The sequence below is a fragment of the Chroicocephalus ridibundus genome, chromosome 8 (genome assembly GCF_963924245.1).
Source record: "Chroicocephalus ridibundus chromosome 8, bChrRid1.1, whole genome shotgun sequence".
Taxonomy (NCBI): Eukaryota; Metazoa; Chordata; class Aves; order Charadriiformes; family Laridae; genus Chroicocephalus; species Chroicocephalus ridibundus.
Genome location: NC_086291.1, coordinates 55,404,210 through 55,428,524, shown reverse-complemented (window position 1 = coordinate 55,428,524; position 24,315 = coordinate 55,404,210). Strand labels below are relative to the sequence as shown.

At 52.1% G+C, this 24,315-nt stretch overlaps 2 protein-coding genes across 6 annotated transcripts in view; both read right to left on the bottom strand.

Annotated features, from left to right (window-relative positions):
* INTS1 (integrator complex subunit 1) overlaps positions 1–16,598 on the bottom strand; it is a 28,693-nt gene extending 12,095 nt beyond the window's left edge. The window contains exons 1-29 of one of the 2 annotated variants that reach the window (XM_063343289.1): positions 16,472–16,598; positions 16,071–16,361; positions 15,294–15,490; positions 14,916–15,053; positions 14,054–14,213; positions 13,583–13,688; positions 13,111–13,297; positions 12,827–12,972; positions 12,415–12,556; positions 11,877–12,053; positions 11,514–11,622; positions 11,052–11,172; positions 10,327–10,404; positions 9,645–9,802; positions 8,346–8,442; positions 7,895–7,986; positions 7,506–7,566; positions 6,925–7,122; positions 6,536–6,665; positions 6,169–6,348; positions 5,928–6,077; positions 5,167–5,346; positions 4,898–5,002; positions 3,797–3,964; positions 3,395–3,506; positions 2,787–2,948; positions 1,477–1,623; positions 1,000–1,098; positions 494–618 (exon numbers count right to left, since the gene is read on the bottom strand). In XM_063343289.1, coding sequence (XP_063199359.1) covers positions 494–618; positions 1,000–1,098; positions 1,477–1,623; positions 2,787–2,948; positions 3,395–3,506; positions 3,797–3,964; positions 4,898–5,002; positions 5,167–5,346; positions 5,928–6,077; positions 6,169–6,348; positions 6,536–6,665; positions 6,925–7,122; positions 7,506–7,566; positions 7,895–7,986; positions 8,346–8,442; positions 9,645–9,802; positions 10,327–10,404; positions 11,052–11,172; positions 11,514–11,622; positions 11,877–12,053; positions 12,415–12,556; positions 12,827–12,972; positions 13,111–13,297; positions 13,583–13,688; positions 14,054–14,213; positions 14,916–15,053; positions 15,294–15,490; positions 16,071–16,361; positions 16,472–16,529 — 4,074 coding nt within the window. In that variant the 5' untranslated portion in view covers positions 16,530–16,598. The remainder of the gene's footprint in view (positions 1–493; positions 619–999; positions 1,099–1,476; positions 1,624–2,786; positions 2,949–3,394; positions 3,507–3,796; positions 3,965–4,897; positions 5,003–5,166; positions 5,347–5,927; positions 6,078–6,168; positions 6,349–6,535; positions 6,666–6,924; positions 7,123–7,505; positions 7,567–7,894; positions 7,987–8,345; positions 8,443–9,644; positions 9,803–10,326; positions 10,405–11,051; positions 11,173–11,513; positions 11,623–11,876; positions 12,054–12,414; positions 12,557–12,826; positions 12,973–13,110; positions 13,298–13,582; positions 13,689–14,053; positions 14,214–14,915; positions 15,054–15,293; positions 15,491–16,070; positions 16,362–16,471) is intronic. The other variant, XM_063343290.1, reaches the window with a different exon arrangement.
* A 703-nt stretch (positions 16,599–17,301) lies between these two features.
* LOC134519261 (lysosomal alpha-glucosidase-like) overlaps positions 17,302–24,315 on the bottom strand; it is a 15,551-nt gene continuing 8,537 nt past the window's right edge. For 2 of the 4 annotated variants that reach the window (XM_063343169.1, XM_063343168.1), the window contains 15 exons: positions 23,707–23,826; positions 23,326–23,444; positions 23,126–23,257; positions 22,250–22,360; positions 21,381–21,494; positions 21,132–21,216; positions 20,654–20,771; positions 19,925–20,058; positions 19,649–19,800; positions 18,869–19,017; positions 18,637–18,778; positions 18,339–18,437; positions 18,050–18,214; positions 17,823–17,969; positions 17,302–17,611 (listed from right to left, as the gene is read on the bottom strand). In XM_063343169.1, coding sequence (XP_063199239.1) covers positions 17,549–17,611; positions 17,823–17,969; positions 18,050–18,214; positions 18,339–18,437; positions 18,637–18,778; positions 18,869–19,017; positions 19,649–19,800; positions 19,925–20,058; positions 20,654–20,771; positions 21,132–21,216; positions 21,381–21,494; positions 22,250–22,360; positions 23,126–23,257; positions 23,326–23,444; positions 23,707–23,826 — 1,850 coding nt within the window. In that variant the 3' untranslated portion in view covers positions 17,302–17,548. The remainder of the gene's footprint in view (positions 17,612–17,822; positions 17,970–18,049; positions 18,215–18,338; positions 18,438–18,636; positions 18,779–18,868; positions 19,018–19,648; positions 19,801–19,924; positions 20,059–20,653; positions 20,772–21,131; positions 21,217–21,380; positions 21,495–22,249; positions 22,361–23,125; positions 23,258–23,325; positions 23,445–23,706; positions 23,827–24,315) is intronic. The other 2 variants (XM_063343171.1, XM_063343170.1) reach the window with 1 other exon arrangement.

Below are 24,315 nucleotides of genomic sequence, written 5' to 3'. Positions count from 1 at the left end.
ACACTGTGGGAGAATCACCATACTACACAAATACAGGCAACCAGCTTGGCCAATTAATTCCCTGTAGGCTCCTTCTGGAGTCAACGGAGAGAGGGAAGCTCTACAAGCAGACAAGCCAGAGTACAAATGCTGTTTGCACACAGCTTTGCTGCCAAGGCCCTGTGAGCATTTCACAAATCCTCCATCCACTGCTGAGAGGAAAGGCACTATACACAGAACAAACAAGGTGCAGAGACAGTAACATCCTAGTAGGCACTGACAGTATTAGGCGTGATCAAAAGCCACATCGTGTTCAAACTACAAGAAAAAAAAATGCTTCTAGTATCAATTCTACCAGGCTGTAATTGCCCAGCCTCATTGCATGCAGGGCTGTCATACTTACTGCCAACAAACCCTGCAGGAGGAAGGGGTCAGAAGATACAGGTATATGGGAAATGGATTTTTAAAAGCTGCTGCAAGGAAGTAGCTGATCAGCTAGAGGTTATACCAGTACCTGCAAAAAGATGCCTGCTAGATCATCATCTGGGCCCAGTACCCGGACCTGGCTTAAGGCACGGATCCGGCTCTGGCCTTGTGAGTTCTCAGGACTAGATTTTGACCTTGCAGTTTCAGCGCTGTCTGCAAGAGGAATAAAAGAAAAGAAAGAAAAATGTTGTTATGGTAGCTAGCATCTGGAGCCCTAACACTGGATCACCTTCAACATTACAGTCTCTAACTGCCAAGGAATTCATTCGCTTTTCTCTGGAGGCCAAACAAGAGCTACTTTTCTGTATCGCTCAGAACAACTCATTGTAGTAAACTCCAAAAATATTGGAATTTCTCCTTTTGCCAGAAGCAAAAAAACTCTAGCAAGGACGGGCGTCTAACTGTAGCCTGCTGATATATTGCAACGCAATCCCTTTTGAAGACAGCTTCTCACATCCCTCTCAACAGCAACAGAGGAAGGAAGTTTGGAAGATGACTTTGATATTCGGAAGTCTAGGCTATCGCGGGCAGTACCTCGGCGGGCTGGTAAGGAGGCAGTGAGCAGGGAGTGGAAAGTCTGGCCTCCTGTTGCTCCTCTCTCATGTTGAACTTCCACAAGATGAGCCATGTAGTCTGAAAAAGGACAAGATACGAACAAATTATCATCTCATCCTCCTTAGTAAAGCAGGACAGAATTGGTTGCTGTTTGTACAGCTCCCACAGTGAAAGGAATTTGCTGTTCCCATGGACTTCGTAAACACGATGCTTTTAAGCCTTGGTTTTTTACAAGTTAGCCTCCAAATTACTTTTTAGACTCTGTACAATCCAATCCAGAAAACCCTTTTCTACTTTAGGAAATACAGCCAAGGGCCATCCAGACAAGCTCTAGGGAAGTATCTACAGTGATAACAGGCTGCCAAAGCAGAGTGCACACAGAGTTTTTTCATTTGACTCGTGAAAACTGTTCAAGAACAAGTAAAATGCCTAGTCAGCCTCATATGAAGCTCTTACTCTTGTCCATGATGTTCTGCTCCAGCGTCTGCGGGTCATGAGATACTGCCTGATCCAGGTACTGCAGAAGTTTGCTCATGCTGGAGACTGGGATTCCAAAGGACTGAACAAAGAGAAGCAGCTGCTGCGGCTCCAGGTCCTGCAGGGCTGGAATACATAACACTGAGTCCTCAGACCTCTGCTCGCAGAGGGTCATCTTTATTACCTGATCTTTGTGCTGTTGGCTGGACCAACGGCGACACTTTAATGCAGAGAGCCTAAAGCCAACAGTCTGACAGCTGCCTACTATGTTTTCTTTGCTGTGCAAATCATTGCCTTCTTATTGCATCTTCCAGTTAATTCACTCACTGGTTAATTTGATCTTCTGTTTAATTTGATCAAAACCTCAGGAACCCAATCATTCGTATTAAAAAATAACTTCCACCCTATCTGTTGATGGCTGCAGGCAGGAATTATTGAATAATTCAATCACTGGCTATAGAGAGCTGTCATTTAATTAGTAAGGAAGGAATGAAAGCTCTGAATACCAAGAAGAAAGAGAGCACTGATGAGCTGTGCAAGGACAAAAATAACTATACGTATAGCCTACATCCTTCAGGTACGGCTCTCCACGTTGCAAGCCCACCATGCCCTATGGATCCAGTGCTGTGCCTGCTGTCTGGTGACTGCACAGCTTAGTTCAGTCTGAATTGTGACAAAGATGGGACTCCAATTCAGAATTCCCCATTTCCTTTAAAATCCACAGAAAGCACAATATCCATACAGACTTGTTCCCCTACTTCAAAAGTAATAGTGACTGCATATAAAAGCCAGCAAGATTCAGCACTTGGATCAGAGTGGGAGGAAGTGCCTTCCAAATGTTCTACCAAAGGCACTGACCACCTCTTCAGTCTCAGCTTTCACCGAGTTCTGCTCTTGAAGCTGTGGGGATTAACCTGTGGGGCCAGATGTTTGGAGAGGTTGTATCCGTTCTCAAACCCTTGTTACATGAACTACACATCACAGCTGAGTAGGGAATCACCCTGGGACATCCCATAACATTCCCTGCCCGGAACTAGCTCATATTCTGTACGTCTGTTTGACAGCCCTTATCTATTGTATGTTTAGATTGCGACTGTCACAAAAATCCAGAGACACAATGCTTTCTAAATCCAAGCTCCCTGCCCAGCTGCGGGGTCTGCAGTGACCAATGGCCCCACCCAAAGGCAGCCAAGCAGGATGGCTGGGAACACAGAGGATTTGAGCGGGGAAAGCCGCTCCCTTTCCCTTCAAGAGGGTCTGAAACACCAACAAACATTCCACAGGCTCACCTGCATCCACAAGACGCGGGACCTCAGAGCGGATCATACGCAGCTTTAGCCAGTCAGGGAGCAGCAGAGCCTCCTCTGAGGTGTCAACCAGAAAAGCAGTAGGAAGGGGCTTTTTCTCCGGGAACCATATATCCAGTAAGGTGTAAAAATCACCATCCCCTGCTTAAGAGTGAATACAAAATTATTTCCTATGTTCATAAGCACCTAGAACACCTTACCCTTCTCTACACAAACCAATACACCAAAACACTTTATTGTTTAAAAGGTTAGAGACAACTTGGGAATAAACACTACCAAGTGGAAGTGTGTATCTGAGTACCCAGTTCTCACACTACAAAGTCTCTGAATCCTTCTTGTTTAGCAGGGAGGGACACACCATCATTCTAATATTTCCTGCTGTCTGCAGAAGGAAAAAATAAGCCTGCAAATCCTTCACTCTGTGCAGCAATATTCTGACAGATCTTACAGCTACAAACAAATATTGCAAGGGACAAGCCTGTGAGTAGAAAGATTAACACCAGCCTGACCTGTCAGGAGATGGCATATATAGGAAAGGCTCTCTGTATTGCCCATGACCCCTTGAATAAATCTGAGCACACTTCACCAACCTTGAGGTGGCCCCAGTGTCAGGAGAATAACCATGGCATGAACCACAAGGATGTGCATAGTGGCTGTTTCCCCACTAGTCCAGCGAAGGAACACCTGATCCTGGGACTCTGACTGGAAAAAGGCAGAAAAACCCAAGGATGAACAATGTCGGGAAGAGAAAGGAGAATGAGATCTGTGAGATGCAGATGAAAGAAGAACACAAAAATGGACAAATTTGGTCAGACCAAAGTTCAACCTAGCCCAGTATCTCCAACAGTGGCCACAAAAGATACTCAAGGAAAAGTTAAAAAATTCTTGAACCAGACGTGGTTTCTACATACTCAGTAACCCACAATGGGCTTCTCTTTTGTTAACTTGTCCTGTTTCTTCTACTTGCTTAAGAAAGGCAGGCAGGCACTCACCCAGCTGTACACCTCCTCGCCCTCCTTACTCTGGCGCATGCGTTTGATGTAGCGAGAAAAGATGGAGAGAAGAGCAACAAGCACTGCATCCGACTCAGCACAGTACGAGAGCTTGGAGAAGAGGTGAGACATGATGGTAGAGCGTTCCACAATGAGTCGGGCTACATCCTGCAAGGGGAAAAAGGTCTTTATTGAACAACATAGCCAGGTCCTCCTGCTTCATTGCATCACATTCTCCAGTTTCCATCATCCCCACTCCGGAGATGAACACGTAGAGTCAAGAGTAAAACCATGAGTTTTCATGACAGGGAATACACCAGTGCTTTGCATGCAACGTGTGCTACCTTACTGTGTCCACACTTGTAGCACATCTGCGTTCTGATGCATCCCATTATAAAGTGAGCGCTTACCTAGTAAAAATCTGCACTTCTTTGAGTAAACAGATCTACTGACTCTTATCATTTCACGTTCTCCACGTATCTAAGCAGATCTATGCAGGCAGAAAAAACACAGGAGCCTCTAGATCCCTGCATCAATCTCTAAAAGACTGTTATGAAGGATGCAGTTCAATGGACTTAAAAGCAATGAGAAAAAAAGCACCCAGAGATAGAACAATGAAAAACACACCATTGTATAAAAGCCAAACATAAAATAAAAAAAAAATAAAAATCACCAAGCCTTTAAAAAAATGTAGCAATCCAATTTTGGTTATAGGAGAGTGCATATCCGACCAGTAAGGTTCCTGACTTCCCATTCTCTTCCCAGATACATGTGACCACACATTTAGCACCAGCTTACTTGCAAAACACTACCAGGTGGTGGGATTTCCTTCAAATCACTATCTAATCTTCCATTGCCCATACCATCTGAGATGGGCTGTTGGACTGGAGGTTATTGCTCTGGTATCATTTCATGATACGAAACCAAAGACACAGGATGCCGTGCAACACGTCCGCAGAAACACAAACGGGCAGTTATCAGATTCATGTGCTCACAAGAACCTCATCATGCTAGTACAGCAAATCACATTCCTGCCACTGTCCTGAGACGTGCCAGGTCTTCCCCGCGCAATCCCTCTGCCCCAGCAACCTGGCCTCTCACCAGAGCAAGGTCATTGTGCTGTCCCTGCTCCTCCACTGGGGCGTGCTGGGAGAGGTACACCAGGTAAGCACTGATGGTCTGGGGATCTGTCTCCATGTGGATGGCCTAGAACAAGAATTCCTCTCATTAGAAATCAGGATTTAATGAAGACAAGCACCAGCATAAGAAAAATTCTTCTGCAAGCATATAGACGTGTTGATAACTGCACCCACACGCAGTTTGCTCAGATTTGAGTAGGTCACTTATCCCTTCCAGCTACTAACACCAACCTGTTGCAAGGCAAGAGCTGTTGTTGCTCTAACGCTGTCAAAGAGTGGCAGCCTTGGGAGGTCTCTCAGCAGCCACTGATATCCCTGCAGCAGTTCAGAATCGCCAGAGTCCTCTTCCATGGGGTGATCTTTCTCCTCTCCATCACGCAGTCCCCCTTCTGACAACACCAAGGACAGGCCCTGCAGAAGTCACACAGACACAGCTGTCACATTTGAAGCCTCAGCTGGACCACTAGTTTCATAGTAGTGAATATCATAAAAACAAGCTTCAAACATCACGGAACGATCCAAATGCAGCACACAACAGGTTTCATATCTCATAGAATGCATTTTCTTGACAGCTACCCTACGTGAAGTTTCAGTCTTCTGTAAGCATAATCTTTTTGAGGTCTCTGCAATTCCACTTGCCTTGACTGTGCTCTAGAGCACCAGGCACTCACTCATTTACATTCCCCACAGACAACGGCCGCTGCCAATTACTCCATGTAGCACATGATCTGCTGAGTCTACACCTGAACTTCACAGGAAACAGCAAAATCCAGTTCTGTCTTAAGAAAAGTACTACTTGGCTGTTGAACAAAGAAGGCTTCTGAGCAGCAGGGAGCAGAAGTGCATTTGATGGGGTTTGGAGATTGAGACAAGTTACTGAAGAAGGATGACATGAAATAATTTCACTGCGCTGGCTCTGAACTCGGGAGAATCCAGAACTCTGCCCCCAGGTTCTGACAAACCCTAAACAAGAAGATTTTCATTTTGCTCACCTTCATTGCCAAGACCCGTGAGGCCACCTGGGAGGAACTCAGGCGTCGTAGGAAATAGTCAAGCACCTCACAAGTTGTCTGTTCATCTGCTTTGGGACCCAACAGCAAGTCTTGCAACCGTCCAAGCAACTGCCTTTGTTTCTGTTGTCTCTGTGGAGCAAGAACTTGGCCTTTTCAATGACATCAAATCTGGGATGCACAGAAAGTAGGTAACAGAACCGATCCCCAGGACACTACTCACCTGGCGTTTCTTGGCACGCTGCTCCTTACTCTCACCCTCCTCCTCTTCTTCACCTGAGGTCGACTCATCAGCAGCATCATGAAGCAGGAACTCACAAAGGCACTGCACAGGCAGGACGTCCAAGGAGCCCTCGCTAGACTGAACCAGATCTGCCAGCCATGGCATTGACTGCGATGAGGCCTAGAAAGCAGGAGAATGACAATGCAAGATGAGCAGAACATAGATGCAGCACACTGATCGTTTAATTCCTGAGCAGTAAACCCCCTTCCCCTGCATCTCACTTAGCTTCCTTTTGCCCCTCACTCTGCTCAAGTTTCAGAGATGAGGGATCAGATCCTGACACAGCCAAGCCATCGAGGGAGCCCACCTGTCTTTGAATGATGTTGAGAAGAAAGTCAGGATGACGACTGCGACACAGGAGGTGGCCCAAGCGAAGCGACTGGTTCAGGCTTTTCACCTGCTCCAGGACATGTGGCGGAGGTCTGCGCGGGGGGCCCCTGCCAGAGAAACAAGAAGTTATCCACAGGCAGACACACTTTCGCTCTGGTGTTGATGAGGATCCATCAGTTCAGTAGTGCACGAGGGCCACAGGGAGGTGGCAACCAAATGACAAGGACCAAATGTGACACGTATCCCACGGGCTACCCAGTCTCAGGGCTCTTCTTGCCCACTTCAACCACCCTATGAGCAGTAGGGTGTCCTGACTAGCATTAACTGGGATTTCATGATGGCAGCAGACCGCAGGCGGCTACTTACTGAGGGTCCAGACTTGTCAGCTGGGACAGCAAGAGGCTGCTGCTCTCTGTAATGGTTTGTTTTGTGGATGCGGCAGCCAGATGACCCTCAAATGCAAGAATCTCCTGTTTTTCTCTTTGGGAGATCTGAAGTTCACGATTGATCATCTCTGTGCGTGTCTCCTCATCCGTCAAGGTACATTGAGGATAGGAATAATTACTGTTAAAATAAGTTAAAAAAGAAAATGGTTATGTCGGCCTATTCAAAACTCATGAACTACAGACAGAAAGTCCCCAGGACCTGAGCTCCACTAGGCAACATAAAAAAAACAAAGCAGCTTCTCATCAGAGCCAAGGAGACCGAGACGTTTTCAGCAAGGCATGTCAGTGTCATCCCTCCCTTTTCCTCAGCTTTATTCCCTTACTTGTAATATTTCTGTTGGGGGAAGGCACCTTTCCCACCCAAACCGCAGTGCTGCTGCCAGCCAGCTTACTCTACACCAGTCCCACTGGAAAGGAAGGAACCAGTTGGCACAAACTTCACTCAGAAATGTGTGGTTTTGGTGGCCTATTTGATTTATGTAGGGATTTAAGCATACTAACTTGGTCATGACCATTTCCATGAGCATCTTTAGAGAAGGGTACTCCTCCCATGCAGTCAGACCTGCAGCAGAGAAGGACAATCAGGGATACAGGAAAAAAAGTGAGGGTCTTTACATACGTTCTAACACACTCTAGATCGGGGAGACACACAACAAACTCATTTGGAACAGCTCACGACACTTAGAACACAGACAACGTGATTCCAGCCACATGCTGGTCCAGGCACCCCCATGGTGTATTTTTGCACACATGGGAAATATACAGTTAATAACTGCAGTTATCTCACCAACCCTGCACATGCCTTGAACACAGAAAACCAGGCTTCAGCAGACAGCACCCTGACCAACTTTCACAGCAGAATTAGTATCCCAAGATATGTCCACACTCACCAATGTTTTCGGGATTGAATGCAGCAACTACAAGCAGGAGAGGCCAGGCTTTCCAGTAGAGGGTAGAAATAGCTAGATTTGGAGGCTGGTACCTACAAAAGCCATCACCAGATGTAAGTGGTTGGTTTTGTTTACTTAAGGCCATCTCAAGGCTGCTTTTCTCCTTAATCACGCACTGTTTAGATTCAGCCACACCAGTTCAGCAGGGTTCAGCTGAAAATTTCTAGAGCAGAAAGGTCAGAGTGCTTGCAGGGCAAAGTCCATTCCATGACCAAAGCCTTAACTGCCCTAGATAAATTCCCACCCGAACGTGACATTGAAAAGGTTTCCTCATGATTTTGTTATTACAAATTGTAATAAGAAAAAGCATCTTAAAATCTGTGAGCTAGCACTGTTCGTCACAAGGTGAAAATGAACTAGATCACAAGATTGTCTATGTGATAAGCCTTACCCTGGGGGTAGCTGGATATTCTCTGGATGGTGATAAGTGCACAGATTCAAGACCGCATCGATCAGCTGGATTCTTTCTACCCTCAGGACCTCGACATCTGGAGAAGGAGAAGAAAAGACTAAGCAAGTTATTGACCTGTCTACCTGGCCAAAAGTCCTTCAAGAAAAGCATCACAGCATAACAAAAATTTTACTTCAAGCAACTATGTTATTGTGGGTTTGTTCTCATGATATTACAAGAACAAAAAACCAACAACACTTAAAAAGTAGCAACACTTAAAAAAGCTACAAGTCAATATATAAGGATATCGAGCTTTTCAGCTGCAATTTGGTTTAAATTCTTAAGGGCATTTTTTGTTCCCCAAATGCATCCAATATGATACCTGTATCTTTTTCAGAACTCGGATACAATCCTTCAGGTAAGCAGTGAATTTGCTCAGAACTTCTGGGGCTCAGAGGAACTAAAAATGCATTTTAACTTTGTTGCAAGTTTTCAGACTTGCTCTAACTTAACTCTGAGTCTTCCAGTATTTGAAATGGCGCAGCATTTAAAATGCCATACTGAGAGGCTGGACACATTTTCACAAGATATTCAACAGCGAAGTCTAGCCCACTCCACTTGCACTAATCAGACCTGGACTAGACTTCGCTATTAACAAGTCAGCACTAAGAGCAGGTAAGATGCTTTAGAATCAAACTCCGACAACCCCCTCAACTCTGACACAAACACAGATAGCTCAACTGAATGGACACGCTCTCCAAGGATGCAGGAATTCGGACAAATGCTGAGTGAATTCATAAAAGGGCTAAGAGTTAAGTCTGCTTTTGTAACTGCTATTCTGTAACAGTGCTTGAATAATGAAATTGGGAGGAGCACACAATACATGGGTTAATTACTTTAACTTCCAACCCTTTCATTTTTGCATGGCCTAAAAATTTCTATTCATCTTACAGTATGTATAAAGGACTAAATTGAATTTAAAAATGCTAACTCAAAACTTTGCATGGTTATCCGCAGTCCTTCGTCCTCAACACAACCAGTAATTTCCCAAACACTCCCTGATACAAAATTAGTAACAGGGAGAAAGAGCAGGAGAAAATAAGAAGCTTCCCTAGTGAGAAAGCAACACAATATGTATCTGGCTTTGAGCCAAATGCTTAGCCATCACAACTAAAACATGCTTTAACCGATGCAAAGGCTTTTTGGTACGTGGTAGGAGGCACCTCAGCCCTGGGTGGCAACAGGAGGACACGCAGACCGAAGTAACCACTTGCTGGCTGGAGCTTTGTGCAGTCTTACCATCCGCTTGCACAGCTGCGGCCCGCTTCACCAAGTGGTCAGCAAGCTCCATGGCATCCGCAGGGCCAAGAGGAAGGTCCCGCGACAAACCGATCACAAGGATCCGCATCAGTGTGTCTTCAAGGATGGGCACCTCGGAGCAGAGGCGAAGGAAGAAGCTGCATGAGACATGAGACATAAATCACACTTCTTTCGACAGCAGCGTAAGGGCTCCTGAAACTCTCCACAGACCCTAGAGCTCATCTGAGCAGAAGATAAATCACAGCTCGGTTTACAACTCCTTCCCTGGTCTCCATCTCCAAATGCAACTGACATAAATTGTTTTATGGATTATTGCTCACGTTGCCTTGTACCTCTACACTTCAGCCTGCTTGAGTCTGAGCTCCCTAAGGTTACCCCAGTATAAACCATACAGTGCAGGGCTGCCCTTCTTACAATTAGAGAATCAAGACACAGAACACCTTGGCACAGGGAACGAGAATGAAGGAGGAAGAGGAACAGATGGAGAATGGAGCAACATCCCTCAATTTTAAGGCAACGTAACAGATGAAGAAAATCCAAGCACAGTTCAAAGCCTTTCCAACACAGAGCTGTATGAGGAACACCAGAAAACACCAGTTCCTTTGCCACCAGCTACAGCAGCTCTCGCCTGTACCCAGCTCTGCGTGGGGCACACACTCACTTGCGGTCACTCTCAGGGGGCCAGTTGTCCCATTTGTAGTAGGTTTCTGGCTGTTCTGTGAAGAGCACCTTGTGGAGGCTGTAGAAACGAAAAGGACAGTAAACACCACCTGCGTGAGGCTCAAGAACATGTTCAACAGTTCAGTCTCCCCAGACTCCTGCCAATGCTTCCCATCCTACACATGAAGGAGCCCCCCTAGATAAGCTACTCTAGAGAAAGTAACAACTCAAATCACAACAGGGAGGACTACACAGTATGGGCATTAGGTGTTTACACTTCCAGTGAATGCTGTTACAGTGAATCGATTAATTCTGGCTTGACCTGCTTCAGTAATGCCTTGAGCCAGATCCCACAATAAAACCGTAAGCAGACAGTACTATCTATGCAGCCCCCAACTGTACAGCCTGAAAAACTATGTCAGACAAAAGAACAACAGGGGTCCACATGCTTGGTCAGGTAACTGGAAATTCCCTACTGGGTGGACCCAAATAATACAAATCAGAAATATTTTCCATTATCATGTATTTCTGGTAAGAGGATGCCTCTCCAGGAATTCCTGAGAGGGAGACAGTCCCAGCCTGAACCCTACTAAAACACTGTTTCTCTTCCCTGTCTGATAAGTCGAGAGAAAAAGCCCTGGCATATGCAGGGTTTTCATAGTATGTCATACGCTGTTGGGAAAGTGACTGGTTACACACAGCAGATTATCAGGCTGACTCTCTTACCAGTGCACATAATCCTTCGGAGCCAGCTTGCTGATAGATGGAACGACCGTGTGAAGCCACCAGACAGCATCTCGCTGGATAGCAGCAATTTGGTTCTGGAAAGAGCGTAGCACTTCCAGGTCTGTAAAACAGTAAGGTTACAAACTACGCACATATCAGAGCCCCATCAGGAGCCAAGCAGGAGATGGTAGATGTTTCAAGAGCAGATAGTAACCAAGGCTCCAAAGCATCAACAGTAAACTGTCAAGAGGTATACTGGACAACCTTAAGTATCCCAGCACTGACAGCACAAATGCCACATCTGCCAACTCTGTCAGCCTCAGGACGATAGCAAGTACCCCCATGCCTCTGTTCAGAATGGAGGCTTACACCCCTTCCTAACTCTTGCTGCAACCCCACCACTGCCAGAAGATATCTACCAAGCCACTCATCTTCAGAGGGAACCTAGGTTGTTCTGCTTACTCTTTTTCTCTCCTTTGTCCCAAGCAATTCCAGCCTCCTTCACCTGGGCTGTGATACCAAGCATCATGGAGACAGCGAGCAGATCAGTTATGTGGATGACAAACCGCTCCTTAAAAAAAAAAAATATAATCCAGGTGACTTCAATCAGTAAAACCCAAAGCTGCCTTCTAGAAAAGTGTTTCATCATCAAAAATGACAGTCATGGATGTTTGGAAACGGGATGTGGGAGCATTGCTATAAAATGCTATACACAAATACTGACTCACTCAGATAACAAAGAGCAAAAGAAAGAACGGCCAGAAAAATAGATATAGAAAAGCCCGGTACACCATCCAGCAGCACAAGGGTCAAAGAAAGCGGTACCTTGAATTCCATTTCTGCGTACTGGGCCTCCTTCCGTTCCTGCATAAGACCCAGACAGAAGGCCTGGAAGTTGATCTCATGTTTTGTCTGTTTTATGATCTCTCGCAGCAGAGCCCGTGAAGCCCGCAGGTAATCATCCTTAGTAGTCAAAAGATCCTGGAACACCATTGCTAGGTACTGAGAGAGAAAACATACAGAAAGAGAAAACTTTCAGTGCATTGTAATGTATCTGCACCCACAAAACGAAAACACACAAGGAAACAATGCTGGTGCTATGCCTGCCCCTCAGACCCCCGGGGAGCTATAATAACATTTCTCTCGTGAAACTTCATTACCACAACGTTGATCACTCAGAATGTGGGAGTTAGAAAATAACCGTGCACATTTATTCCCAACAAGTGCAATACTATAATTTCAAAACAGTATCATACAGATAACACAGTTGCCTGTGGAAAGATTTCATCTGAGCCTCAAGTCAAATAAATCTCTCAGGCAGAGGTCTGGGATCACCGTCAGTCACACAAGACACTACACCTACCTTCGGAGCTTGCTCTGAGCTATGCTGAAGCACAGTATACAGGATCTGCATGTTGTTGGGATTTCTTGCATTTGATAGCTCATTGAAAATCACAAACTTAATCGTGGTGCCCAGGTTATCCCTGTGTGCATTCAGCAGCTCTCTGCAAGGAAAGACGAGAGGTTTCATTGCAGCTAGAGCTACTGTTTTGATTTCTCTTTGAAGTATTTAACACACAGAGTGAAGAGGATGGAGCAGCACTTACGTCCGTCAATATCAATGCATTCATTGCCAGGCCAATCAAATTCATTTAATGTTACACAGAACACCCCACAGTCCAAGTTGGTATTTAAAACCACTGTGCAGAGACACCAAGGCCCTGGGCACATCTTCCGGGGAGCTTTCTCTTCCCATCACAGACTCGGTCACTCACCTGACACACAGCATGTAGTGGTTGAGAAGGACTTTTGGCTTGAGACGAATTTTGATCAGGTTGGAGATAACTTCCATGTCCTCTGAGCTGTGGGTGTTGCAGTTCATACAGACTGACATCAGCAAGTCCTGAGCTGGCTTGGTCAACTGCGGAGGAAGAACAGAAAGGCTACAGCCACCTGCCACCACAGATCAGAAACATAACTGGCAAACAGTATGCAGCCCTCCTGCCTGGATTCCAGACCAGGTCCAGAAAAGTTGTGCTTCAACAGCTTCTATCCTTACCTTTGGATTCTGCAGCCACATCTCCAGCCTCTGCACAGCCATTTGCCGCACCTCTTTGTAGCCACATGTTGCCGTCAGCAGTCGAAGGAGGTTCCTGGACACGTTGTCCATTGGCTGGCGCCGGTTGAGTTGGTCCCGCAGCATGTCTAGGACATATTCCTCTACACTCTCTACAAGGTCGTCATACCTGGGCCACACAAACTGCATTTTACTCACTTGAACACAAGCCAGCTTGGTCACACTTTGCTGTGTTCAGAGATCAGCATCCTTTCTTGTTCATGGTACGCATTACAAACAAACAAAATCTACTCTTTTCTTCTGGAACCACTTGTATCTGGTGCTCAACATCCTCTAGCAAGTGCCCCAGGATTGCTAGTACAGAGAGGGAGCTCCCTGCTGCAGCACTGCAAGAGTGGGTGAGCACAGACAGATCTGCCACACGGCTGTGTCAGGAGAAGAGGAGGAACTGTACCTGGGCATGAGCTGGCCCTCCTGCTCTGGGCTCATTTTCTCCTCTGCAATCAGCAGCTCACTCTGGCTGTCTTCCTCCTCTGTCATGGAAGGGTGTGGGCTGCTCCCTAAGAGAGACCAGCACACAACATGCTTCGTGAGACAACTCTTCTTTCTAGAGATCACTCACTCACGCTCTTATGTGCTCAGCTTCTTTCAAGACCCCCTTCAGCAGCACTGAAGGATGCCAGAACTAGTTGCTTCCTCACACTGTATCAGATACAGGCACATTTTCCAAGCCTTTTTGACTGCCTGCCCTCAAACATCCCCTAGAAACGAAAGAGCCCCAAAGGGAGAAAAAGCAATGCCTGGAACTCAAAATATGGCCTATGTGACTCCAGCCAGCAACAAACTATTCTCACCAGTCAATAAGCTCACCAGGCTCCATCCTTTCCCCTACCCCTTTGTTCCCGCTTCCCAAACACCGTCTTACCAGCGCTAAGGTCCCCTCCGCTACGTCCAACTTCCCCATGCAAGAGCATGCTCTTAGGAGGCATCTTTGTGTTAAAAGCTGTTTGGATGTTATCCACAAATGTCTTGCAGTGAGGGCTGTCCACCCAGATGCGCTCCCCAAGGGAGTCCTCGATGTAAACCTGCACAAGGGAACATAAAACATGCTAAAGCTTTTTTTTGTAACAGTTGATCAGAGGACCGTTTGCGAGCTTCCCAAGTTTGTATTTGTTTTCAACATACAGCTGTGAAGTAGGAAAGTAGCATAACAGCTGCATGGGTGAAAAACAGACCAGACGACTGCAGGCAGGTCACATAAGAGCAAAAAACCAAACTATTACCTCCCAAGCTCTACTGAGCACCGACCCTCTCAATCAGCAAAGCTGATTAAGATTTAGCAAAGGTTTTACAACTTCCACCACCAAAATATAGAAGCTCGTCTTTTAAAAACTTAGTCTTTTTAAATCAACGGGTTGTGTTAACCCCTATAGACAAACTCTGGGACACTTATATCAGCACAGATTGTCAAAGGCATCTTAGAAAAGATCAGAGATAAGGCAAATGAAACCACAACATTTCAACAACCAGTGAAGATTATCCTTTAAAAAAAACCCAAGAACTCTGGTTTTGTCCCTTGTCAATACAGCACAGGCCCAGTCTCCAACTTCTGCCTCCTCCAGCCACATTCCCCACGCTGGGCAACAGGCCACCAGATACCCCCTTCCCTTCCAGCAGGAATAAATCCTCTGCTTCTATCCCACCCCCAGCACATGCAGCCTTCCCAACCCTGGCCGGTTTTCTCCAGTCTCCCCACATTCTGGCAGAAGCCCTCTTGGTTCAGCAACCTTGACAAAGATCTCTGGCCAGTTCTCATCCTCTTCGTAAGCTGCCATGAGAAGGTTGCAGGCCAAGACAGACACGAGGCTATTCCCTTTGGCTTTGAAATTGATGGAGGCATCTCTTCGGAGCAGGCTGCACAGTGCCTGCAATATCATCCACAAAAAATATATTAAAAAAAATAATAAACAAGCCATCTTGCAAGAAAGCATACAGAAAAGCTTTAGAAGAAGACGTACAAATTGCAGCAGCTTGCCACAAAGCTATAGTATTTACAAAGACACGCAGATTACGCTCTGGCTTGAGAGGAACTGCAATTAGGCTGACAAGCTGGCAGCAACGCTACATCAGTAAGCCCAAGAGTCCCGATGTGGCACAGCCCTCACCTCGATAACACCTTCAGTGGCAAATATGTTTGGTTTGATTTTTGCCAGGTACATGAGGCTCAGGTAGAGCGTGGTATCAGGTTTGGCTCTGTTCATCTTCAGCTGCTTCGCGGCTCCACACAGCACCCCCTCGATACGGTCGTCGTTGCCTTCTGCCTCTGCTGCCTCAATCTCATCCAGCAGCACCGTGGGGACCACTGCAACCATCAGCACACGGGCATCAGGATTTACCCTCACACAAAATAACCTGCCCCGGGACACTGGCAGGGCCAGTCACCAGGAAAGCAAAGCGTGGACCAGCTCACCTTTGCCCTCTACAATGGTTTTTCCCTCCCCAATTGCTATTAAAACTTCTGTTTCACACCGGACAACACCCCTTGATTATTTTTCAGTTGGTCCATGCTAGAATACTCCTCTGCAAATGTATCAAACACCAGAAAACAGAATGATACCTCAAAAAGCAAGCAACGTCCGGATACAGAGTCTACTAAAGAAATAGGTGAGTAAAATACCACAATTGGGACTCAAAGATTTCCTCAGGGAGTCTTCCAGCTGCTGACGTTAAGCAGCTATCAGACAGGATAAACACAACCGAATGCCAACAGGAGAGGAGAGACACAACCGTGACTTCAGCCCTACATCCAGCAAGGAAACCCATAAAGACTGCACATAAACCTTGGCTTGTGGGCTTAGAGAAAGGCCCCCGGGGCTGAGGCTTTTGGGAAGGTAAACTGAAGTTTGCACCCTCGCTCGAATGGAAGCACCGCGAGGCCTCACCTTCGATGGGGATGACAGACGGCTCCTTGATGGAGGGTGAAATGGCTCGCTTCTCCGCCACGGCCGCCTCCGCCAGCCGTCCCAGGGCGCTGAGGGGAGGCGTGGAGGAGAGCTTGGGGCGCTTGGCCAGGCCGGGCAGCCCCGCCGGGCCCGCCAAGGCGGCGGCCGCCTCCCGCTTGCGTTCGGAGGGCAGCCCGGGGGGCGCCGGCTTCAGCAGGGTGACGGCGGCTTTGCCCTCGCCGCTCTGCCCCTTGGAGCCCAGCGCGATGAAGTCTCCCGGCGGCGGGTGCGCTGCGAGGGGACAAGGGGACAGCCGTGACAGCACCGACCCGCGGCCACCGGAGACCCCCCGGACCCCACCCCACCCCACCCCGGCCCGGCCGAAGCCCGCCAGGACTCACCGGAGGGTTTGGGCACGGCGCTGGGCCGCCGCACGGCCGCCGCCTTCGGACGGTTCATGGTGCCAGCGACCACGGGCCTCCGCCACCGCCGCCGATCTGCCGCCGCCACCCGGAAGCGGAAGTGCTCCGCCGCGACCCCCCCCGCCGCTCCCACCGCGCCGCGATGGAGCGGCACTTCCCGCCCCGCGCCGCCGGACAGCGCCCCCTGGTGGCTGGAGGGCGCGACGCCGAGGGGAGCTGTGACGCCCCCCAGCGGGGGGGAGGGAGAACCGCAGCCCGGGGGGGGACGACGGGGGAGATTGGGGGGGATTTTGGGGGAGGCTGTGGCCAGAGCGGGACTGGGAGTGGGGATTTTGGGTCTCGAGGGGCTGAGACTGGGGGGGCTGTTCGGTGGCGCTGGGATTGGGGGGGACCTGGGGTCAGAGAGGGGGGTCAAGGGGCTGGGATGGGGGGGACGGAATGTGGGGGGATTAAGGGCAGAAACTGAGGGTGGGATCGGGGGGATTGGGATGGGAGGGATAGAATCAGGGGCTGGAATGGCTGGGGCGGCTTGGACAGGGGCCGAGATTGAGCAGCTGAGATCGCGAGGATGGAGATCAGGGACTGAAATTGGGCGGCCCCTCGGCAACCATCCACCCCCCACCCCATGCCACCGCCCCTGTCCCCACGTCACGCTCCCAGGACGGGTTCTCCATGTGCCTTTATTGAGCAGGGACGGCGGGCGCCCACACCTCAACTCACATATCCACCCACACCTCCATCCACATCTCCTCCACCCACGCCTCCACCCACACCTCCATCCACACCTCCATCCACACCTCCATCCACATCTCCTCCATCCACACCTCCATCCACACCTCCATCCACACCTCCATCCACACCGCCCACCCGGGACCATGTGGGGGACACCCAGCAGCCAAGTTTCCCCGGTCCCCAGCCATGTGGAGGGGGCACATGGCGGCAGGTGACAGTCCCCACCGCCTCCTCCGTGGTGGCACCCCAGCCTATAGGGCTGGAGCACCCAGCATCTTCTGGCCAGGTGGCCTGGGCAAGGTGGGGGCAACCTGCTTCCCCCCCTCACAGCCACCGCAGGGTGAAGCCCTGGCTGAGGCTGAGGCCGAGGTCGCTCACGGTGAGAACCTGTGGGAGGAGAAGAGACATTTTGGGGTACAGCCTCAGCGAGGCTTGGCTCAGCTCCGCTCCCCCTGAACCCCAACATGGTGGGACAGCCACCTTGGAGTCCTCATCCACCTCCTCGGACACCAACCCTGTGACAAGGGCTGGGGGAGGAGGGATGGAGACCCCCAGGATGAGGACCTCCAGGATAGGGCACCCTGAGATGGGGCCATACCTGGTTGCCCAGGTAGGAGAAGGGCTTCTCCTGGCCGTTCAGGAGGACTTTGCTGGGTGGCTCCTGCACCCCAAAGATGCTCAGGGTGCCAATGGTGACTTCGGTGGCCTCGGCACTGGCGTGAAGGACAGTGGAGGTGAAGATGTTCTGTAGGGAGGAATGGCATGAGCTCGAGGTGGCCAAGTGCCACGGGCCCCCCGACCCCTGCACTCCCCACTGCATCCCACCTGTGTGACGTTGAACACCAGGTAGGAGTAGCTGCCCCGCTCAAAGGTGCCCAGGCTCTCGCCATCGTCCCAGAAGAGGTCCCCCCAGGCAGTGCCACTCTGGGACAAGGCCACGATGAGGCGCAGGGGATTCCTTCGGGTCGCCTCGCTGGTGGTCTCCGGTTTCTGGGGTTCAAAGACATGGGTGCTGTAGGGCTGTGAGCACCCGGGATGGGGGTCCAGGAGCTGAGGAGCTGGTGGGGACACGCTCTGTGGACAGTCTCTGGGGAAGGGACGGGTGGGTGCTCACCTGGGTGGGCAGGATCGCGCCCTCCCGGACATGCAGGTTGAGGTGCTCCAGGGGAGCTGACATCTTCAGCATCTCCCCGCTGCTGTTCACTGAGGAGCCCTGGGCAGGCAGTGAGAGACACGGGTGTGAGGGGTTCAGGGGCACGGTGGGGGGCTCAGGCATGGGTCTGGGGAGCAGCCATCCCCACCTCTTCCTTCATCAGGGCTTGCTGGGCTCAGCTGTGACTTCCCACCCGCAGCCCCAAGATGGTTGAGCAAGGACCATCTGGCCCCTGGCCGAGCGCTGGGGTGCTCCTCACCGTGTAGAAGTCGTACCACACGCCTCGGGGGACGTAGCCCATGACCGAGTCCACTCCGGGTTCCAGCACCGGTGTCACCAGCAGGCTCCGGCCCCACAGGAACTGCCTGTCCAGCCCCAAGGTGGCCACATCCCGTGGGAACCTGCGGCGGGATGGAGACGCCGCTCGGATCGGCCGCTTCTCCGTGATCCAGCCTAAGCATCTCCCCAGCTCCCGGTGGGGATGCTCTTACTCAAAGAACAAGGGCCGAGCAACGGTGTCCCCTTGCAGGTGGGCACGGTGGAAGAGGGTGTAGAGGAAGGGCAGGAGGGAGTAGCGGGTCAGCAGCACGTCCTTCATGGCCGTCCTCGCCGCTGGGCTGAATACTGTCGGGTCCTGGGCCTGGGGGAGATGTGGGGAGTCAGCAGCCACCCCATCCCCAACCTACCAGGCATCCCCACTGCCCCTGCCCTCCTGCATCCCGCATCCCACATCCGAGGTCCCGCATCCCCCATCCTGCATCCCCCATCCCGCATCCCCCATCCCACATCCCACATCCCTCTTCTCACATCCTGTATCCCCGATCCCGCACCCCGCATCCCATATCTCGCATCCCGTATCCCCCATCCCGCATCCCCCATCCTGCATCCCCATCCCACCTCCCACATCCCCATCCCACATCCTGTATCCCCCATCCCACATCCCCATCCCACATCCCGTATCCCCGATCCTGCATCCCCCATCCCGTATCCCCCATCCCGCATCCCCCATCCCCCATCCTGCATCCCCATCCCACATCCCCATCCCGCATCCCCCATCCCGCATCCCCCATCCCGTATCCCCCACCCAGCATCCCCCATCTCACATCCCCATCCCGCATCCCGCATCCCACATCCCCCATCCTGCATCCTCCACCCAGCATCCCCCACCTCACATCCCGCATCCCTCATCCTACATCCCACATCCCCATCCTGCATCCCCCATCCCGCTTCCCACCCCTGGGATGCCTCCCACCGGGCACGCTGCCCTCGACCTTCTCGTTCTGGGTGTTGTGGTTGCGGGCGAAGGGGTAGAAGGCACCCAGCTGCATCCAGCGGGTGCACAGCTCCTCCGAGGTGCTGCCGGAGAAGCCGCAGATGTCCGCCCCAACCAGCGGGATGCCGAAGAGGCTGAAGCTCAGCAGCCCTGCAGGCAGGGATGGTCAGCAGGGTGCAGGGAGTTTCGGAGATGTCTCCAAACAAGCAGAAAGCTTGACAGAGCTGGGGGTGCGCGTAGAGGGGGGGGTCTGCGTGCAGCCCGTGGCACCCACCTGGGATGGAGTAATACATGTCCTTCCACTGGCTCCGGTTGTCGCCCAGCCAGTGCCCTGAGTACTGGCCCTGGCTGGGGAAAGTGGAGCGGGAGATGACAAGGGGGCGCTTCCCCCGGATCTGGATCAAGGCACTGGAAAACAACGGGGAGAGCTGGGAGCAGGAGGTGAGAGCAGCTCCCTGGGAGTTCACCTTATCCCACAAGAGCGGGGGGAGAGGTCCAGCCCCACGGCTGCCCCACGGTGCTGGAGGGTCAGCCTGAGCGGTACAGGGAAGGCTCCGCGCCAGGACCCGCCGCATCCACCCATCCCTCCCGGAGCGGTGTCGGCTCCTCTCCTCTGCTGGGTCATTCCCATCCCGGAGGCTGTGAGCAGCCAGAGCATCTCCCCTTTGGGGCAGGTACTCAAGTCATAGGACAAGGGGTAATGGCGTCAAACTAAGAGAGGGAAGATTTAGACTAGATATAAGGAAGAAATTTTTTACGCTGAGGGTGGTGAGACCCTGGCCCAGGTTGCTCAGAGAAGTGGTGGATGCCTCATCCCTGGAAACATTGCAGGTCAGGTTGGATGGCAACCTGGCTGAAGATGTCCTTGCCCTTTAACGGTCCCTTCCAACCCAAACTATTCTATGGTTCTGTGAAATCCTTGTCCTTTTCCTACACAACCCTAAGCGTCAGGATTTTGTCCCGTCCCATCCCCAGGCCGGCGGGCAGCGGGATGCTCGGGTACCTCGCCGTGGCTTTGGCTTCCATCAGCCCGTAGAGGTTGTGGAGGTTGTAGTGCACTGAGGCTTTCTGCTTCGCCGAGGCACACACCGTCTTCGCAGAGAGGGAATCGCCCAGCACGGCTGCCAGGAGGGAGAGCCCCCGTTGGCATGGGGTGGTGGGGGGATGCAGGGGAGGTGAAGCCCCCCCACGCTTGCTGGCTCTGGGCCAGCCCTCCCGCATACAGGAGGCCAGCCATCGCTGCCGACCCAGCACCGAAAGCTCTGGCAGATGGTCCCATCCTGCACCCTGACATGGCTCTGACAAGCGTGCAAGGTTTGGGGGCACGGATACCGGCATGCACAAGGAGGGATGGAGACGTTCAGGGTGTAAAATGGAGACATGATGTCTCTTAAAAATGGTTTTCTCCCATAGCACCCGGCTGCCAGCAATCCCAAAGCGCGTGGTACCTACCAGCGGGGGTATTTCATGTCCCTCCTTACCCGGTGTGTACGGTGGGCTGTCGAGCTCTCCCGGGGGGCAGCCGTCTTCAGACCCATCCATGAAGTTGGATGGCTCATTCATGTCCTAAGCAAAGAAAATCAGGGAGCATTTTCAAGGGGGAGGTTTTGGGTATTAGTGGATAAACCTGGAAAAGCTGCATTGGAGGGACAGAGGGTCCTGCCAGGACACACAGCGGGTGCGAGCCAAGCTGCCAGCAGGGAGTGACCCAGAGGCAAGGAGGGACTTACGATCCAGAGGCCATCGAAGGGCACGTGGGCATGGAAGCGCTGCAGGTTCTCCAGCCACCACTGTTGCGTGTCCGGGTTGGAGAAGTCTGCGAAGGCAGTGAAACCGGGCCAGACCTGCGGGGACACCGCAGACCCACAGGTTCAGCAGGCAGGCAGCTTGGGCTCACCCTGCCGCAGGGAACAGGGTGCCACGGGGCTGTGAGCGCGCGGAAGGACACAGGGCAATAAAACAGAAGATAAAGCCAGGCCGACTGCTTCGAGTCCTGGATGCCACGCGCGCAGCATCCCTCCTGCCTCCGTGGTACCCTGGAGCCTGAGGGCGCTGGGGACCCCTCCGCAGCCGGGCGGGCAGCAGCAGATGGAGCGGCCGCTCTGCCTCTGCTTCCACAAGCCCTGACACCAACCAGGCCAGGGCACGACTTCTCTGCACTTTGCCTCACTTCAGGAATTTTAGCCAATTAATTTTTCCCCACGTTTTCAGGCTGCATTAAAAGCCCCCTCCTTGTAGATGGCCGGTGGGAGCAACTAGCAGGGATAAACTGGGAGGGAACCACTGTGGAGTAGATCCGGAGGCGCATGTCCATCGTGGACAACGTCCCCTCACCCCAGAAACGGGAAGGGATAGAAATCAGATGACCGGCCTTGGGCAGCACCGCCGGCTCCATTAAGCTCATATGACTTCCACGGGCTCCTCCGCCGGGGCAGGGGAGACACCGGGAGGTGACCCGCGAGGCCGAGGGCTGAGCCAGGCTCTGGCAATCATCCCAGAGAGGTTCCTCGGCCACTTGGCTTTCCCTCCAGCTCGAGGGATGAAATCCCTGCTATTGCACAACCCCGCGGGGCTGGGATTTCCCCCCGGAGCTCCTCACCTGCCCGATGAGCGGCTGCCCTTGGGTGGTGTTGAGGAACAAGCCCCGTCTCAAGCCTTCATCGAAAGGCCAGTAGGAGCCGTGAGGGTTAGTGCTGCTGATGCCGGGATCCTGGGGACGGAGCAGAGGGTTAGTGCCTTTCCCGTCAGACCGCGGCCCCTTCCCCCTGCCAGGCCGGTGTGATTTAGAGAAGACGACGACCCAGCCGGGGTCAGCCGGAGCCCACACACAGCGGCTGTTTCCCCCCAAGGGGAACAGAAACTTGCTTCAACACTTCCAGGCATGTTTTCTAAAATGCCACTTCTGCAAGTCCCCAGGACCCGTTAGGGCGTTTTGGGGCAGGGGGGGACAAATACAAGAAATCTTGCGCTTATGCAAGAAACATCGGGTCACGGACAGGCTTGGGCTACAACAGGAGTTCAACCGGGAGGGAACACGACCTCCCCAGGAACCCCCGGTCCCCACCGCCCCCAGCATGCAGAACCCGCACCCACTTTCCCTGGGGAGGGAAGATGGGAGATCACAGCCGGGTCATGAGATCCCAGCACTCGTGGGGATGCGGGGGCACCCAAGCCGAGCACCCACGAGTTAAACAGCCTGACCCGCAGTTCCTCCACCCTTTCGCCCACGGGGGACAGGGGCATCCTTGTCCTCCCGCAGCAGACAGGAACACAGCACGAGAACCTGGCCCGTGCCTCCGTGGTCCCTGCATGAGGGGGATTTCCAGTGGCAGTTTACAGCTGCCCGCCCAGCGCTGGGGACCGACCTCGGATAAAAATCCCCGGGGGCCAGGGATGATCAGCTGGGACCACAAGTATCCCTTACACCTCTGCCTTGCATCCCACAGACAGCACAGAGGGGCAGAAAGGGGGGTACCAAGATCATAACGTAGCGCTGCCCGTGTTTGTGGAGGTCTTCCACCAGCGAGGGGAGGGAGGCAAACTTCTGGGGATCGATGGTGAAGTCCCGGTACCCGTCCATGTAATCGATGTCATTCCACTGTGCATCCTGCGGGACAGAGGCTCAGGGATGGGTGACAGAGCCCGGGCCCCCCCTCCATGGGTCTGGGGGGTTACCTGGGGGATCTGGTAGTTCCTCATGGCTCTTGCAGTCTGCCAGGTCTCGTTGCTGGATCCGTAGCCCCAGCGGCAGAGGTGGAAGCCGAGCGCCCAGAGGGGCGGCATGGCCGGGAATCCTGCAGCGGGAGAGCGGGAGGCAGATGAAGTGCACCAAGACAAGAGCAGCATCTCAAAAGGATGGGAGGGGAAGGGCACAAGGGGGAAAGGAGGTGACCGCTGACCCCTGACGTGCTGGGAGGGCTGGGGATGGGATGGCTGGGGACCGCGGACCACTCCCCATCTGGGAAAACCGGGGACGGTGGTGAAGCTGGGGTGAGACAGGGATGGGGGTGCGGGGAAGGTGCCTGCGGATGGCCACGTCGGGGTGCGGGCACTTACCTATCACCTGCTGGTACTGCTGGATGACCATGTTGGGGTCAGGCCCCAGGAAGATGTAAAAATCCAGCACCCCCCCGATGGTCCTCCAGGTCAGGGCTGGAGCTGGCTGCAGGGCCACCTCTTTGCAGGGGTGGGGAAGAGAAAAAGATGGTGAGAATTAGGAAGCAGCTCCCAGACCCCGACCACCACGGCAGGGACCAGGCAGTGCCGCAGGCAACGCTCAACCTCTGGCAGGGGAACGGAGAAATCCCTGCCTTGCACTCAGTGGATGCTAAACGGACGCCTGGGGGCTTAAATCATCACAGCTTGGGGAGATCACTGATTTACGTGGGGAGAAAGCTCCCTATCTTTAAAAATTGCTCTTTAAGCCCAAAGCTGCGTGGCTCTCCCAGCTTCCACTTGAAGAACAAGCACACAAGGCTTTCCTTCACGTCCTCCCCCCACATCCCTCCTAGAGTGAATTGAGAGCTACTTGGACAAGCACGTGGGAGCAAGGGCTTTCCTGGGAAGGGTTTTTCACATGAACAAGCCCTTGAACCTCAGCTCAGGTGGCTGCATCTCCCCTGAGCTCCTCTTTGGGAGCATCGCTGCAATAAAGCCAAGCGCAGC